This window comes from Ranitomeya imitator, chromosome 1, assembly GCF_032444005.1.
Source record: "Ranitomeya imitator isolate aRanImi1 chromosome 1, aRanImi1.pri, whole genome shotgun sequence".
Classification (NCBI taxonomy): domain Eukaryota; kingdom Metazoa; phylum Chordata; class Amphibia; order Anura; family Dendrobatidae; genus Ranitomeya; species Ranitomeya imitator.
Genome location: NC_091282.1, coordinates 224,790,161 through 224,808,327, shown reverse-complemented (window position 1 = coordinate 224,808,327; position 18,167 = coordinate 224,790,161). Strand labels below are relative to the sequence as shown.

Genomic DNA, 18,167 nt, shown 5'->3' with positions numbered 1-18,167 from the left:
TGACATCGGATTCTGAACCACAAAATCTTGAATGTTTTGTACCCTTGTAGTGAGATTATCCATCCAAGAGGACAGACCTTGAATGTCCATGTTTACACCAGTGTCCTGAACCACCCAGAGGTAAAGGGGAAAAGAGAGACAAAACACACTGCAAAGAAAAAAAAATGGTCTCAGAACTTCTCTCATCCCTCTATTGAGATGCATTAGTACTTTGGGCCACCTGTACTGTTATGACCTGGTGGTCAGGACAATAATGGACCTGGTGGTTAAGAGCACACGGAATGACCTGATAGTTACTGATAATAAAGGACGAGCTCTGGGACGTGGGAACTCTGCTGACCGCAATCCCTAATCCTATCAAACACACTAGAAATAGCCGTGGATTGCGCCCAGCGCTCCCTATGCAACTCGGCACAGCCTAAGGAACTAGCTAGCCCTGAAGATAGAAAAATAAAGCCTACCTTGCCTCAGAGAAATTCCCCAAAGGAAAAGGCAGCCCCCCACATATAATGACTGTGAGTAAAGATGAAAATACAAACACAGAGATGAAATAGATTTAGCAAAGTGAGGCCCGACTAACTGAACAGACCGAGGATAGGAAAGGTTACTTTGCGGTCAGCACAAAAACCTACAAAAAGACCACGCAGAGGGCGCAAAAAGACCCTCTGCACCGACTCACTATGCGGAGGCGCTCCCTCTGCGTCCCAGAGCTTCCAGCAAGCAAGACAACAATAAAAAATAGCAAGCTGGACAGAAAAATAGTAAGCCAAAGAAATACAAGCTGAAACTTAGCTTCTGCTGGGAAGACAGTTCACAAGAACGATCCAGGAGTGAACTAGACCAATACTGGAACATTGACAGGTAGCATGGAGCAAAGATCTAAGTGGAGTCAAATAGAGCAGCCAGCTAACTAATTAACTTCGTCACCTGAGGAAGGAAACTCAGAAACACCCACCAGAGGAAGTCCATGGACAGAACCAGCCGAAGTACCATTCATGACCACAGGAGGGAGCCCGACAACAGAATTCACAACACCTTCCCCAGGCTTGTCACCCATCAGGCTCCTCTGGCATGTGGATATGGAGGGAGTGCTGCTTGATCGATGGTCGTCACTTAAACAGATATGGCCACCCACAGTGCACGCTGCAGCTGTGTCTGTTACTAATGATGCGGTCAGGCAGACACTGTGCCTTTAACTTTGCTTGTGTGTCCGCCCGGCCGCGTCATTACTAGCAGAAGCAGAGACATCTCTGCAGAGTGCACTGTGCGCGGCCATGTTTATTTAAGTGAAGGCTGAGCTCAAGTAGTGGCGAAGCAGCTGGGGGAGCAGCCCGGGCTCCCTGGTATCCCGGCCACGAGTGGGCCCCCCCATTTGTTCAGGGCCCCGGTACGCCGGGTGCTGATGCCGGCCCTGGGCTCAGGGCTGCCCAAAGTTTCAAAGCAGTTCTCATTGTTCTGAAGTAAGGGCCACCTGAGGGGACCTGAAGTAGTTGAAGCTCTAGGAGAAGTTTGAGGGAGTGTTTGGGGGCATAGTATGATTCAATTAAAAACCAAGGGAGATGAGAATATCCTTCCCACCACAGTTTCAGAGGTTCTAAAATTGCGGCGCTATAGTAGGCCTGAACCCTAGGGGCGCCCACCCCACCCTCTGAATATGGGAGGGACATAATTTGGCGTTTAATTCCATGAGGTTTTTTATTCCAAATAAACCAATCAACCAACGTTTGGAAGGCTGACAGATATTTGGAGGGAATGGTTATGGGCAGAAAAAGAAATAGGTATATGATTTTGGGCAAAACTAGCATTTTAGATGTTTGAATTCTCGCCATCCATGACGAAGAAGAGGTAGAGAGTTGGTCTAGACATTTTTTGATATCTAAAAGGGTTGCCTCACAATTAAAGCGAACGATATCAGCTAACTTAGTAATTTGGATGCCTAAATACGAAAAGCCGAGAGGGGACCAGATGAAGGAATAATTAGCCTAGATCTGTAATTGAAGAGGGGAAAAATCGTGGATTTAGTTAGGTTGAGTTTATAATAGGAAACCGCTGAGAATTGGTGAAGGATCGAGATGATTGCTTTCAAGGAGTTGAGAGGATTAGAACACGTCAAGACTATGTCATCAGCATATAAGCCTATCTTATGCTCAGTGCCCCCCACCATCACACCTCCCACCTCCGAGCATTGACAAATTATGGTGGCAAGAGGCTCCATGATCAGAGCAAAGATGAGAGGGGAGAGAGGGCAGCCCTGGCGAGTCCCGTTGGAGATAGGGAATAAACGGGATTTAAAGCCAGCTGAGCGCACAGAAGCGCACGGGTTGGAATACAAGGCCATAATAGCCGAAAAAATCCGACCAGTCAGGCCAAACTTTCCCAAAGTTAGTTCAATATATCCCCAGTGTACCCTGTCAAACGCTTTTTCAGCGTCATGTGACAGGAATACACTGGGAAGGCTCCCCCTCTCCACCACATCCAGCAGATCAATCAGCCGCCTCGTACCATCTCTGGTTAATGGAGACTATTGAAGCATGCAGAAAGTTAAAAAAAAGTTTTGAAAAATATATATAAAAAAAATCTAAAAGTTCAAATCACTCCCCTTTTGCCCCATTCAAAATAAAACAATAATAATAAAAAAAATCAAACATACACATATTTGTGTAAATGTGAAAGTCAAAATGGCAGAATTACATTTTTATGGTGCCACAACATTGCATTAAAATGCATGCAATAACAGGTGATCAAAACATTGAATCTGCACCAAAATGGTATCATTAGAAATGTCAGCTCGGCATGCAAAAAATAAGCCTTCACCCAGCCCAAGATCACAAAAAAATGGAGACACTACGGGTATGACATGTGGAAAATGTTATTTATGAATTATCTTGTGTGACATAGCTCTCTGATTTAATGGCATAAAAATTCAAAGTTTGTAAAAAAATTGTGAAATTTTCAATTTTTTTTTGGCGAAATTGCCAATTTTTTCACAAATAAATGCAAGTTATATAGAAGAAATGTTACCACTGTCATGAAGTATAATATATCAATAACAAATAGTCTCAGTATCAGTGGGATCCATTGAAGTGTTCCAGAGTTATTACCTAATAAAGTGACAGTGGCCAGATTTAAAAATGAAGCCCGGTAATTAACCTACAAAGTGGCTCAGTGCTTAAGGGGTTAATAAAGATTGTAAATAAACACCCACAATAATTAGGGAAATATTTTTTCACATTGTTTTTTTTTCCAAAATCACCATTAGAAATCTTGCATTTTCCCATTTGTTACTGGGGCTTTTCTAGACTCTAACTTCCTCTTGTTTCAGAAATGTCACGTGTACATTAGCAGAAATGAACAGACTCAGACCCTTATAGCTTGTATTTAGGCATCTAATGAGCGTGTGCAATGATTATTGTTGTGAGGAGAGAGGGGATAGGGAGAGTTGTGACATTGCTTATTATAGGGGGGATCCTGTGTTATCAGCTGTGTAAAGAGATGTTACTTGCCATTGTAATCCTGCCTTTGATGATAAGGAAACTCTTTTTGAAAGGACTGAAAATAAGTGCAGCATTAGAGCTGTGCTGATACATGACAAAGTACAGATAGCAGCAACTTGGGTACACAAAGAGAGCTCATATACAGCACAGCATGTATTTCAGGGAGAGAAAGTCCCACAAGAGATAGATATGACATTTGGATCGGGCTGCAAATTACATATCAGGAATGAATGAAGGAATGAACATTGTAGACTAAAATGTAGGTAGTCACTAAGTGATGGAAAAAATTGTTTCCCATATAAAAGTGTTACTGGCACTTACTGTAAACTAATGAGAATTTCAAACAGCATTTTTTTCCTTTTTTTAACAGAAGTGGAAAAAGTTTAAAGGGAACCTGTCACCCCGAAAATCGCGGGTGAGGTAAGCCCACCGGCATCAGGGGCTTATCTGCAGCATTCTGTAATGCTGTAGATAAGCCCCCGATGTTACCTGAAAAGGAGAAAAAGACGTTATATTATACTTACCCAGGGGCGGTCCCGCTGCTGGTCAGGTCAGATGGGTGTCTCCGGTCCACTGCGGCGCCTCCTATCTTCTGTCCATGACGTCCTCTTCTGATCTTCAGCCACGGCTCCGGCGCAGGCGTACTTTGCTCTGCCCTCATGAGGGCAGAGGATAGTACTGCAGTGCGCAGGCGCCGGAAAGGTCAGAGGCCCGGCGCCTTTGCACTGCAGTACTTTGTCTGCCCTCAACAGGGCAGAGCAAAGTACGCCTGCGCCGGAGCCGTAGCTGAAGATCAGAAGAGGACGTCTTGTAATGAAGATAGGAGGCGCCGCAGCGGACCGGAGACGCCCATCCGACCTGACCAGCAGCGGGACCGCCCCTGGGTGAGTATAATATAACGTCTTTTTCTCCTTTTTCAGGCAACATTGGGGGCTTATCTACAGCATTACAGAATGCTGCAGATAAGCCCCTGATGCTGGTGGGCTTACCTCACCCGCGATTTTCGGGGTGACAGGTTCCCTTTAACAACTTGTTTATTCACTATCATTATATCATTATATTTAGGAATAGAGACTATGTCTGTGATAAGTTTTCCTATGTGTCTGATTATATGTTCACAGAACAAAATTATCAAGTGGAAGATCTAATCCCTGTGGACTCCTCATTGACCAAGGACAATAAAAGTTCTACATACAAACATGTGGCTGGTAAGTAATATGTTACCAAGATAGTATTTGTCATTCCTGTTTAACTGAGTTTCCATATAGTGGCATGTTAAAGTTTGGACACCCCAGTGGTCAAAATTCCTTTTATTGTGAACAGTTAAGCAAGTTGAAAATGAAATGATCTCTAAAACGCCTAAAGTTAAAGATGACACAATTCCTTTGTCTTTTAGGCAAAAAAAAAGAAAAAATTTTCATGTTTTAAAATTTAAAAATTCCAAAAAGGAAAATGGGCTGATGCAACAGTTTGTGCAACCTGCATGGTTAGTACCTAGTAGCTTCCACCCCTTGAAAGTATCACAGCTTTTAAGCACGTTTTTTAGCAAGACAAGAGTTTTTAAATTTTTCCAGATCTGTGAGATTCCTGATACGTCCTGCATACACTGCTATTCTGAGGTCAATAATTTGTTGACGTTTAATTGAATCCATTTTTCCCTCTACCAGTGAAATGTTCCCCCTGCCATTGGCTGCAACACCACCCAAAAGCATGATTGATCCACCCCCGTGCTTAATGGTTGCCGAGATGTTCTTTTCCTGAAATTTTGTGCCCTTTTTTTCTGCACACATACATTTGATCATTGTGGCCAAATAGTTCTATTTTAACCTCCTCAGTCCACTGGACTTTTTTCCAAAATGTATCAGACTTGTTTAGATGTTTAGATGTTCTTTTGCAGACTTCTGATGCTGAATATAAGGCCGGGGTCACACCACCATAGAATACGGATGAGTGCTATGCGAGAAAACATCACATAGCACTCGGACCGCTGTTAATCTATAGGGCAGTTCACATCAGCATCTTTTTTTCTCAGATGTATTCGACATGCGTGTAAAATCGCAGCATGCTGCGATTGTACGCGTATATCGCCCGAGACCCGCCAATGCAAGCCTATGGGTGCGAGAAAAACTCGGACACCACACGGATCATTCGTCTAGCTTGCGACAAATGCTCACACATTTTCCTCATTTCAGCCCATTGAGCCATTAAATTCATGAGGGAAAAGCAGAGAAATGTAAAGCCATACGTATGTCATACGGATACATAGGTGCAAAAAAAAATCACATCATCGCATTGCAAATGCATTACACACGGATGACCATACGGAGAACGCTCATTCAACTCTTGGCATGGAGACTCGGACCGATTTTTCATACATTAAGTGTGACTCCAGTCTTATGGTGAGGATGCAGGAGACATTTTCTTCTGATGCCTCTTCCATGAAGGCCATATTTGTTCATGTGTCTCTAAATAGCAGGACAATGTACCATAACTCCAGAGTCTGCTAAATTTTTCTGAAGGTCTTTTGCAGTCAATGGGGGTTCTTATTTGTCTCTCTAGCAATCCTACAAGCAGCTCTCACTTAAATTTTGCTTGGTCTTCCAGACCTTATCTTGACCTCCACTGTTCCTGTTATCTGCTATTTCTTAATTTCATTTCGAACTGAGGAACGGGCAACTTGAAACCGCTTAGGTATCTTCTTATAGATTTTTCCTGCTTTGAGGGCCTCCGCCATTTTCATTTTCAGAGTGCTAGGCAGCTGCTTAGAAGAACCCATGGCTGCTGTTTTTTGGCACACATTTAGAAGAGGTTATCTTTTTATAAAGCTGGGAATTTTTCATCACTTGGCCTTACCTAACAATGATGGTGATCAAGCCAAGGGTGCCCAAAGTTTTGCATCAGCCCAATTTTTCATTTTTGTAATTTTTTTAAATGAAAAAAAAAGACAATATATATATTTTTTGCCTAAAATATAAAAACGTGTCATCTTTAACTTCAGGCCTTTTAGAGATCATATCATCTTCAACTTGCTTAACTGTTCACAATAACAGTAATTTTGACCACGCATGCCCAAACTTTTACATGCCACTGTATCTCTTAAACACAGCATTTCCTTAGAACTATTCTACAGTTCTATGCTATTTTTTTGTCCTTCAGTACAAAAAAAAGTCTCTCAATTACAATAGATATACTTTTACATAGCTCTGACATTGCATTGAATGTCAGTCCTGTAATTCAGTCTGATTCCGGGCTGTTATCGTACCTGCACATATGTAGCATGCTGCAGATAGAGGATGGTAGGATATGACAGGAATTCCACTCCAATATGCCTACATTTTGTTGACTGGTATATATTACCCAAAATATTGATGGATAAGTCAACCAAATGAATATAAACTTTTCATGGCCACCTCCATAGCTTATCACCTTGGTTACCAAGCCAATGTTAAGGCATTATATTACTAATTTCAGAGTCGTAACGACTGTGACTTTTCTTCTCTTAAGGTGTTCCTTTGATGAGTTTCGATACCGTGACTGTTGACAGTGATTTGGACTCTGTGACCACAGAAAGAGTAAGGGATCACATCCGCAAAGCTATGAACAACGGCAAAGGAGGTGCGAGGTTACATTGTTTTACGGTATAAATCTGCTATTGCCAGCTTTCAAATTCTTTTTAAACAGGGGTTCTGCTAGAGTGGCTGCAGGGACTGCAGTCACACCCAAGCCTTAGGGAGCCCAAAAGTTCCCTTGGTCAATATGAGCAAGCCAGTAGTATGAGACTCCCTGTGGGAGATTTTGCATTGTGGACAATGAGCTTCAAGTTATGCCCTGCTTCCTTCCAGTCATCGAACGGGGCACAGCACTGAGCAGTCATTGATGTTCTCCAATCATGCCCACTATTTAGTTGATTTATGTCCCGCTCAACTCAGTCACAGTCTAAGTGGGACGTTAATCAGGACCAATTCTAGGTTTTCTGTTGCCTCAGGAGGAAATTGAAATGCCTCCCCATTCCCTAGTCATTCCTCCTTGTTAAGAAGAAAAAATAATACTTCTTAAAATATAATTATCCATGAGTTGTGCAGTAATCATCTCCATTGTTGGTTGTAGCTTTTCTGCTGCCTGAGGCAAAAATTGAAATGTCACAATTTCCATAATTGTTTTTTGGAGTTTTATTCTTAAGATATTCATTATTATTTAGTTCCCTTAGGGAACTTAGCCTATGACCATCCAATTGTTTGTACTATATACTGCAATACCATGGTATTGCAGTTTACAGTGAGTACGGAAAGTATTCAGACCCCTTTAAATTTTTTTACTCTTTGTTTCATTGCAGCCATTTGGTAAATTCAAAAAAGTTCATTTTTTCTCATTAATGTACATTCTGCACCCCATCTTGACTGAAAAAAAGCAGAAATGTAGTAATTTTTGCAAATTTATTAAAAAAGAAAAACTGAAATATCACATCACATGGTCATAAGTATTCAGACCCTTTGCTCAGTATTGAGTATTTGAGCTAGTACAGCCATGAGTCTTCTTTGGAATGATGCAGCAAGTTTTTCACATCTGGATTTGGGAATCCCTTTCCATTCTTCCTTGCAGATCCTCTCCAGTTCCATCATGTTGGATGGTGAACATTGGTGGACAGCCATTTTCAGGTCTCTCCAGAGATGCTCAATTGGGTTTAGGTCAGGGCTCTGGCTGGGCCAGTCACGAATGGTCACAGAGTTGTTCTGAAGCCACTCCTTTGTTATTTTATCTGTGTGCTTAGGGTCATTGTCTTGTTGGAAGGTGAACCTTTGGCCAAGTCTGAAGTCCAGAGCGCTCTGGAAGAGGTTTTCGTCCAGGATATCTCTGTACTTGGCCGCATTCATGTTTCCTTCAATGGCAACCAGTCATCCTGTCCCTGCTGCTGAATAACACCCCCATAGCATGATGCTGCCACCACCATGTTTCACTGCTGGGTTTGTACTGGGCAGGTGATGAGCAGTGCCTGGTTTTCTCCACACATACTGCTTAGAATTATCACCAAAAAGGTCTATATTTGTCCAAAGTTTCCTGTGTGGCACTGGCCTCCAACAGAATGCAGGCTGGAAATAGCCTGCTAAGTGGGGCGCTAACGACTCTGTTCTGCCTGAGAGCACCAATACTCTAAAAAGTTTTGCAGGCTACTGTGGCCCACTGTCAAATTGATCTTGCTTGTGAGAGGCTGAAAAATGCCACCTTTTGAGAGTTACCTCATCTCGCCTAATGCCAGAAACAGGTCCGATCATCTCCCTCATCTTCCCTTAAACAATAATTATTTACCATTCTCCTCCTGTTATTATTAAAAGCAAGGCCACAGGAAGTGGGGTAAAATTCAATCCAAAATTCAATAATTAGCACAGCAAAAAAGGGGGACAGTATGCCTAGGTCACAGAATTCTATTGTTATTTAAATAATATCTATTTCACGTAGGGTCTGATCATACCAAAAAAAATGAAAATGACCTTGACCATGGTACTTATAAAAAACAACAATTTTATTAGAAAATGATTCTTGTAAAAACAACATGTATCAAATAGAAAAAGGGGTACTGGACCATACAAAAGAGGGACAGAACTGCCATAGGCTAAACCCTAATAATGGGCCGACACAACATATGGGCATGTAATACATACCATTTGGGTGCATACCATATAAACATCACAACTAGGATATATGATGCATGTGATGAGAAAATCTTTTAATCACAGTGTCCTTATAGTATCTACACTGTCAGGAGGTAAGCTACGCTAATCCTCTAAGATGGCATATATTTCTCAGCACAAGAAAACTTATGTTGTACTAAAATGGATAAGCTACCTTAAAGTCGGCCACACGGGTTGATGCCTCGACGTCCCTCTGCCCCGACGTGCGTTTCGCTCTGCTTCTTCGGGAGGTGTCGCCTGATGGAGGGCGGCCTCTATTCCTCTGCGTTCCAGACACACACGAAGTCCTTCACTTCCGGAGTGCTGTCCACCCGGCAAACTCATCCGAGAGCCTCTGCCAGGGGTGCACTAAACCACTTTGCATACCACACCGTAAATGGGTCCGTCACTTCCGGTGTATAAACCATCACTTCCGGAGGCAGCAGTTATTATTATTCCCATTGGGAGACTAGACCCACGGAACTATTATAGCGTAAGTCTCCGTGCATGTTCAAAAACCATTAAGCAACATTATTATTAAAACTGGTGGATCTTAGATTTGTATATTAAATGTCACAACGATATCTTTATGTCAATAAAAACGTCAGTATAGAATCTGTCGGTCCATAAATGTATACCTTGAATATAATTATTCTACCAACTCAAAACATTGAGGGAGAAAAAAATAGAGGCACATACCGATTCCAGGTGGACACAACGGAAAACATGGATCCTGAACCCAGGAAAGTAAAAGGAAAAAAGAAGAAAGAGGGGTAAGTGCAAATACTGTACTATAAAAACCCTACTCCTCTCTATCTGTTGCCTACCTAGCAGCGGGGGTTGGCACCCTACATATACGAGATGGCGCCCCCACTCCACGACGGGTGGCCCTGAATTACCCCTATATCATCCTGGTCTAAAAAAGTGAGGAAAAAATAAAAGGTGACTCAGGTATAATAATCAAATTGGAGGCATAGGAGCAAAGATTGTATAAAGAAGAAAAAGGTGGAAACCAGGGGTGCCAACAGTTATATGCCTATTATTTTTACTAAAACATACCCTGCCTAGATAGTGGAGGTTGGCACCCTATAAAGAAGACGACAGTGGCGCCCCCACTCTGCGACGGCTAGCCCTAGGCTTCCCTATCTCGGGCCATGTGTTTATAAAAAGCAACTAAAGGTGAGGGTCTCATTGAAACCTCTCGGTGTCTGTGTCCTCAGGCGATGAATCCACCTTGCTTCAAACTGTAGCACTCTCTGGTCCCAGTCTCCTCCCCTTTTTGACCTCTCAATTTTATCAATACCCATAAATCTCAATTGAGAGTAATTTCCATTATGAATGGTATTGATGTGTCTAGATAGCAGAGTGTCTCTCTTGAGCTCAATATCTCTAAGGTGTTCACCTACTCTTCTATGTAATTCTCTGATGGTCTTTCCCACGTACTCTAAACCACAAATGCAATCGGCTTTATAGATCACTCCTTTCGTTCTACAATTTATGAAGTGTCTTATTTCAAACTTTTTCTTTGTAACATTGCTCTCAGAAAATTTCCCTTTTGTGATCACTGGACATGGCCACACACTCTCTACATGTAAAGCACCCTTTTGTCTCTTGTGTCAACCAAATCTCCTTTTTTGGTGGTACATAATGGCTAGACACTAGCCTGTCTTTCAAAGATCTTCCCTTTTGGAAAGTGATCTTTGGGTGGGGTCCCACTAGATCCCCGATGTCCTCATCCATAATTAGGATTTGCCAGTGTTTCTTTAAAATGAATCGTACCTGATCGACTCTGTTGTTATAGGTGGTAATAAACCTACAGGTTTGGGGCTCAGATTGGGGTACCGAAGGTCTCAGGAGTTGTGTCCTATCAAGTTTTTTTGTCTCATTGAATGCTTTCTTTAGGACACCTTGCGGGTAACCCCTGTGTTGGAAACGTTTGCGCAAGTCATCTGCCTGGTCCAAAAAATCAGCCTCCAGGGTACAGTTCCGTCTAAGACGTAAATATTGCCCCATATAGTGCTGCACAAACGTTATGGCCCCATACAGACACTTGCACCATATAGTGCTGCACAAACATTATGGCCCCATACAGACACTTGCGCCATATAGTGCTGCACAAACATTATGGCCCCATACAGACACTTGCACCATATAGTGCTGCACAAACATTATGGCCCCATACAGACACTTGCGCCATATAGTGCTGCACAAACGATATGGCCCCATACAGACACTTGCCCCATACAGTGCTGCACAAACGTTATGGCCCCATATAGTGCTGCACAAACGTTATGGCCCCATACAGTGCTGCACAAACGTTATGGCTCCATACAGTGCTGCACAAATGTTATGGCCCCATACAGTGCTGCACAAACGTTATGGCCCCATATAGAGCGGCACAAACGGTATGCTCCATACAGACACTTGCCCCATTTGCTGTGATAAAAAAAAAAAAATTGCATACTCACCTCTCCGTCGCTCAGGCCCCTGACACTTTCAATAGTCACCTGCTCCTCATTCCGGCCCCACTCCATCTTCAGCACTGGCGTTCAGGCTGAGGGCGCGCACTATCTACGTCACCGCGGCCTCTGACCTGAGCGCCACTGCTGAAGATGGAGCGGCGCCGGAACGAGGAGCAGGTGACTATCGCGCAGCGCTCGCCTCCCCTCCCCCTTATACTTACCTGCTCCTGGCGCTGTGCAGTCCCTGGCTTCCCCGGCGCTGCAGCTTCTTCCTGTAGTGAGCGGTCACCGTTACTGCTCATTACAGTAATGAATATGCGGCTCCACCCCTATGGGAGGTGGAGTCGCATATTCATTACTGTAATGAGCAGTACCATGTGACCGCTTAGTACAGGAGGAAGCTGCCGGCGCCGGGAAGCCAGTGACCTGCAGGGACTGCGCCAGGAGCAGGTAAGTATAATTAGACAGCCCCCGCTCCCCCTCACCTGCCGACCCCTGGGTATGACTCGAGTATAAGCCGAGAGGGGGACTTTCAGCCCAAAAAAGTGGACTGAAAATCTCGGCTTATACTCGAGTATATACGGTAATTATTAAAAGGCAAAAACTAAGCTAATAGAAGCATTTCACAACATATATTTAAACACCAGAGATATTCCACACAGATTTAACTAAATTTTATTGTACTGGTACCTATCATCAGAAACTTCAGGGGATCTGGTGGTGACAGGAGAGGTGGAAGTTTTATCTTGCCATTTGCACAGCATAAACTTGGCGGTTCATCTTTCCATTTCAGGGCACTGCAGTACATGCAGACCACATCCATTTTTCCTATCTGAACTTTAGGATTATACTGATAGTTTATGTCTGACTGGTAACAAAAGGCAGCATGTTTCAAATCTCCAACCACTTCCTGTGCCCTGGTGGAAGAAATAGCAATTCTCTTAGTGGCAAGTCGGCCTACTCTCTGCTGAGATGACTCATTGGCCCTTGAGGAAGCAGCTCTTCTTCTCTTATCTGCAAGCCTCACTTCCCTCTCCTCAGAAAGTTCATTGGCTCTTGAGAAAGCAGCTCTTGTTTTCATGTCTGCAAGCCTCGCTTCCCTCTACTCAGAAAGTTCATTGGCCCTTGAGGAAGCAGCTCTTGTTTTCATGTCTGCAAGCCTCGCTTCCCTCTGCTCAGAAAGTTAATTGGCTCTTGAGAAATCAGCTGCTGTTCTCATGTGTGTCAGCCTTGTTTCTAGGTCTTCACATTTTTCATTGGCCCGTAATGCAGCTTTTCTTTTTTTTCGTGCCATGGAATTCATTTTCTTATAAGGCATTACTGTGGTAAAAATTGTCTGTAACTGACAGTTTCTATATCCTCTCACATAGAGGTACTGTGACTGACATCAGCCTTTCCACCAACACACCCTAACTGACATGCTATTACTTCACACAAGTTTTGTTATACTGAGAATGTCCTTTGTTGCCTATATTAACCAATCAGAGCTCAGATTAATTAACTGTAGCAAGATAGAAGCTGAGCTGTGATTGGTCGCTATTGGCAGTCTGATAAATCTCCAGCCAACAGGAAGCCCCCCCCCCCCCCGGCAGTATATATTAGCTCACACATACACATTATAGGCAGGTCATGTGACTGACAGCTGCCGTATTTCCTTCATGGCACATTTGTTGCTCTTGTAGTTTGTCTGCTTATTAATCAGATTTTTATTTTTGAAGGATAATACCAGACTTGTGTGTGTTTTAGGGCGAGTTTCATGTGTCAAGTTGTGTGTGTTGAGTTACGTGTGGCGACATGCATGTAGCGACTTTTGTGAGATGAGTTTTGTGTGGCGACATGCGTGTAGCAACTTTTTGTGTGTCGAGTTGCATGTGACAGGTTAGTGTAGCAAGTTGTGTGCAGCAAGTTTTGCGCTTGGTGAGTTTTGTATGTGCAAGTTTTGTGTGAGGCAACTTTTCAATGTGTTGCAACTTTTGTGCATGTTGCAATTTTTACGTGTGTGCAAGTTTTGCGTGTGGTGAGTTTTCCATGAGGTGACTTTTGCACGTGTGGCGAGTTTTGTGTGAGCCTAGTTTTTCATGTGACGAATTTTGCGCGTGGCGAGTTTTGAGTGGCGACTTTTGTGTTTCGACTTTTATATGTGTTCAAGCATGTAGTAGTGTGTGGCGCATTTTGTGTGTGTGTTCATATCCCCGTGTCTGGTGAGTATCCCATGTCGGGGCCCCACCTTAGCAACTGTACGGTATATACTCTTTGGCGCCATCGCTCTCATTCTTGAAGTCCCCCTTGTTCACATCTGGCAGCTGTCAATTTGCCTCCAACACTTTTCCTTTCACTTTTTTCCCTATTATATAGATAGGGGCAAAATTGTTTGGTGAATTCGAATGCGCGGGGTTAAAATTTCGCCTCACAACATAGCCTATGACGCTCTCGGGGTCCAGACGTGTGACTGTGCAAAATTTTGTGGCTGTAGCTGCGACGGTGCAGATGCTAATCCCGGACATACACACATACATACACACACACATTCATCTTTATATATTAGATAGTATAAAATGTGTGATTTTACTGGAACACTGGAACATACAAAACCACTAACACATAAATGTGTGTTAATTGTTTTTATGTGTTTGTGGTTTTGTATGTTCCAGTGTTCCAATTAATTCACACATTTTATACTGTTTATATTATTGAATTAGGTGCGCACACCAATCTATGTGTTTTGGTCTTTCTTTTCTTTTCAAGCTATTCTCCCAAGCATGGTGTGGCACCTTGCTCCATGTATATTGAGTGTTTTAAATATGGAGGTGCACACTATTCCCTTTTTATCACATGGTAGTACTACATAAAAAAGTGCCCGTACGCAGAATATAAAATCAGTAATACAAAAAATATATAATTAAATTAAAAACATACAAAAAGGAAGGGACGGCGGACCAAAAAAAGGGGAATAAAGGTAAATAATTACATATCAGTTTAGGTCACATAAATGAGGCCCCAAGGGGATTGAAAAGGGGGAATTGGACAAGGTATTGTGTATATCATAAAAAAATGAATTAAACCCCTAGGAGAACACAATAAACTCAGGTAGATGCACTAAAAATACCGTAAGTCCAAAAGGAGGCATGTGCCCCCAAGAAAAGGGGGGGCTGGAATGGTGAAAAAACAAAAGCAAAAGAGTAACTGTGAATACTAACAGGTGGTATAAAAACAAAAAGGTGCAGTAGATAATAAGGTGCTTGGGTGCAAGGCAATAGTGCAGGAACAATAAAGCACAATAAGGTGCATTGTGTGCTAGAACAACAGTGCTGGAGCAATAAAAGGGGGCCTGTACCTTTTAAGGTCCACCGGTCCAAGTACAGCGCACACCCCGACACGCGTTTCGGAATGAATTTTTACATCAGGAAGGATTGAAAAATTGTAAGGTATTAATGCTTTATTTTTATTTTTTTAAATATCATTTGTTTTTAATGAAGTAAAATATGAAAAATAATTTAAAAATATTTGGTACTTTCACTATTAATATGGAGCAGCTGCTGAAATTTGCCATGACAACCTAGTGTACAACTAGCTCACATTACGACTACAGTAAATGTTGGCTAGATTTGCTTACATGTGTGATGTCACCCCTCCCCACTTCTACTTACCTTCCACGCGCTCCTATGCAGCGCAGTGTTTTCTGTGTGCTCTGAACAGATCGGCAGTGAGCCGCAGCCACAGATATTCACACCGGACCTCTGCTCCTTGGCACCTTCTGTCATGGCACGCACAGACTGAGCAGTGTGTGCGATGATAGGTGAAAAGTGGAACGCACTGTGGGCTCCTTCTACAGCTGTGACCTGGACAGCCCATGGGCTGGATTGCTATGAGCGACGCCCAGTGGTCGGCACTTATAGTAAGTGAGCATTTCTGCTACACACAGGCGGATCTGATCATCGCCTGTGTTTAGCAGAGGAGATCGGACAATAGCAGCCTCTCGTCTCCCATGGAGACGATTGAACTTACAAAAAGTTAAAAAAAAATTTAAATATTAAAAATTTTTAAAAATATATAAAAGTTCAAATCACCCCCCTTTTTTACCCCATTCAAAATAAAATAAAAAATCAAACATACACATATTTGGTATTGCCGCATTCAGAATCTCCCGATCTACCAAGCTATAAAAAGAATTAATCCGATCGGTAAACGGTATAGCAAAAAAAAAAGTAAAAACCCCATAATTTTGTTTTTTTGGTAGCCACATTATTGCATTAAGATCATATCCATACCAAAATGGTATTAAAAAGTCACCTTGGCATGCAAAAAATAAGCTCTCACTTGGCCCCAGATCTTGAAAAATGGTGACGCTACGGGTCTTTGAAAATGGCTCAATTTTTTTTTTTTTTAACAAACTTTGGATTTTTTTCACCACTTAAATAAAAAAGAACATAGACTTGTGTGGTGTCTATGAACTCGTAGTGACCTGGAGAATGACTATAGCAGGTCAATTTTAGCATTTGCTGAACATGGTAAAAATAAATCCAAAAAACAGTTGTTAAATTGCACTTTTGTTTTGCAGTTTCACCGCACTTGGAATGTTTTCCCTGTTTTCGAATGCACAATGTGTTAAAATCAATGGTGTCATTCAAAAATACAACTTGTCCCAAAAAAATCAAGCCCTCACATGGCCATATTGACAGAAAAATAAAAAAGTTATTCCTCTGGGAAGAAAGGGTGCGAAAAACGCCAAAACAAAAAAGGGTTTGTTCATGAAGGGGTTCAAAAATATGAACGGATCACATTTTAATTTATTGACACAAACTGCCCAACAGTTGTTAGAGACCATACAATACATCAGCCTTATTTTTTGCAAACCACGCTCGCTTCTACATGGCGACAGCCATACAAGCGCGTCAGATTCAAGGCTCCATGGGGCAGCACTCACCATCAAGCCGAAAACATCATCTGTTGTGTTTATTTATCAAAGGAAAAAAAAAACTCCAAGTAAATGTGGCGCTAAGCACCTACGGATTTTTTGAATGCATCCACTTCAAGTGAAAAATGTTAATAAAATTCATTTATTTTCTCAAAATAAAAAAAATAAAATATATTTGTAAAATATTTTAAAAAACAGTACGACGCGTTTCGGCTGCCATTTTTACAGTGCAGCCTTCATCAGGTAGCAAAAAAAAAAAAAAAAAATCGGGGATCAGGTTCCCCTTTCCTGATGAATATCTACATGGTAGCCTCTAAAGAGACTCATTTTTCTTATATATATGAAAGAGCAGTTTAGTACTTCTATTCTCTCCAAAATGAGCTTTTAAATACATGGTGTTACACTGTTACGAACAAACACAACATTAAAAATATAGGTATACACACAATCATAAATATGATTCACTCCAATACCTCATCTATTCCACTACTATCAATTCATCCCAAAAAATGCGAAACAACAAAAGAAAAAAAAAATCCTGCTTATATATATATATATATATATATATATATATATATATATATATATATATATATATATATATATATATATATATAAAGAAAAATGAGTCTCTTTAGAGGCTACCATGTAGATATTCATCAGGAAAAGAGAACCTGATCCCCGGTCCCGCCCTGCTAATCCCTTCTAGGAACCCTCATAAATAAGAAAACTTGGAGGTTGTAACATCATTTTATAGTGCTTATTGTATGTTTGCTCTATATTTTTATTTTTTTGCTACCTGATGAAGGCTGCACTGTAAAAATAGCAGCCGAAACGCGTTGTACTGTTTTTTAAAATATTTTACAAATATATTTTATTTTTTTTATTTTGAGAAAATACGGTAAATGAATTTTTATTAACATTTTTCATTTGAAGTGGATGCATTCAAAAAATCCGTAGGTGCTTAGCGCCACATTTACTTGGAGTTTTTTTTTTCCCTTTGAAATCGCCACCTATGTGGATCGGAAGCAGGATCAGCACATAGTTCTCCAAATTGAGCTGCACACCTTATTGGATTATATAACATACGAAGAAGAGTTGCCTAAAGAATTGATTCCTTGAGAATCTCAACGTGCATTTCTTACCGATAGAAGGTGAGCATAACTACAAATAAAAGAAATGTTTTTAACTTGTTGGTAAAAACGTATTACGCTCAGAGGAAGCGCCGCACTTGTCTCTTTTTTCCCCGCTTTCCCTAAACCAGGGTATTTCTAAAGTGTTTATTTGTCAGTATGTTTCAACCCTTTGCCAGTGCCTTATGCATGGGCCATTATTGGACTTGTGACAATCACAACCCTTTCAGGTGAACAACTCCATAACTCCCTTCTCAACAGTACTTTTCAATATCGCCCTATGTGCGCTTCTCTGATTTTCTGTACGTTCAGCAGATTATCACAGCGCAGGAAGACTTCAGCCTCACACATTCAGCTCTGCAGTGTTTTCCTGCAATGTAATGACCTGATGAAATGTGGCTGAAGTCTTCCTGTGTTGTGATAACTTGCCTACATTAAGATAATGTAGAAGGTTTGCTGCAAGCCCAAAATGTTGCATCCAGGGCCGGACTGGCCAT

The 18,167-nt window shown here is 41.7% G+C and overlaps 1 protein-coding gene across 1 annotated transcript in view; it reads left to right on the top strand.

The window, feature by feature from the left end:
- LOC138666094 (golgin subfamily A member 6-like protein 22) overlaps positions 1-18,167 on the top strand; it is a 190,631-nt gene that overhangs the window by 90,823 nt on the left and 81,641 nt on the right. Inside the window, exons 6-7 of the mRNA XM_069754224.1 lie at positions 4,616-4,702; positions 6,999-7,109. Coding sequence (XP_069610325.1) covers positions 4,616-4,702; positions 6,999-7,109 — 198 coding nt within the window. The remainder of the gene's footprint in view (positions 1-4,615; positions 4,703-6,998; positions 7,110-18,167) is intronic.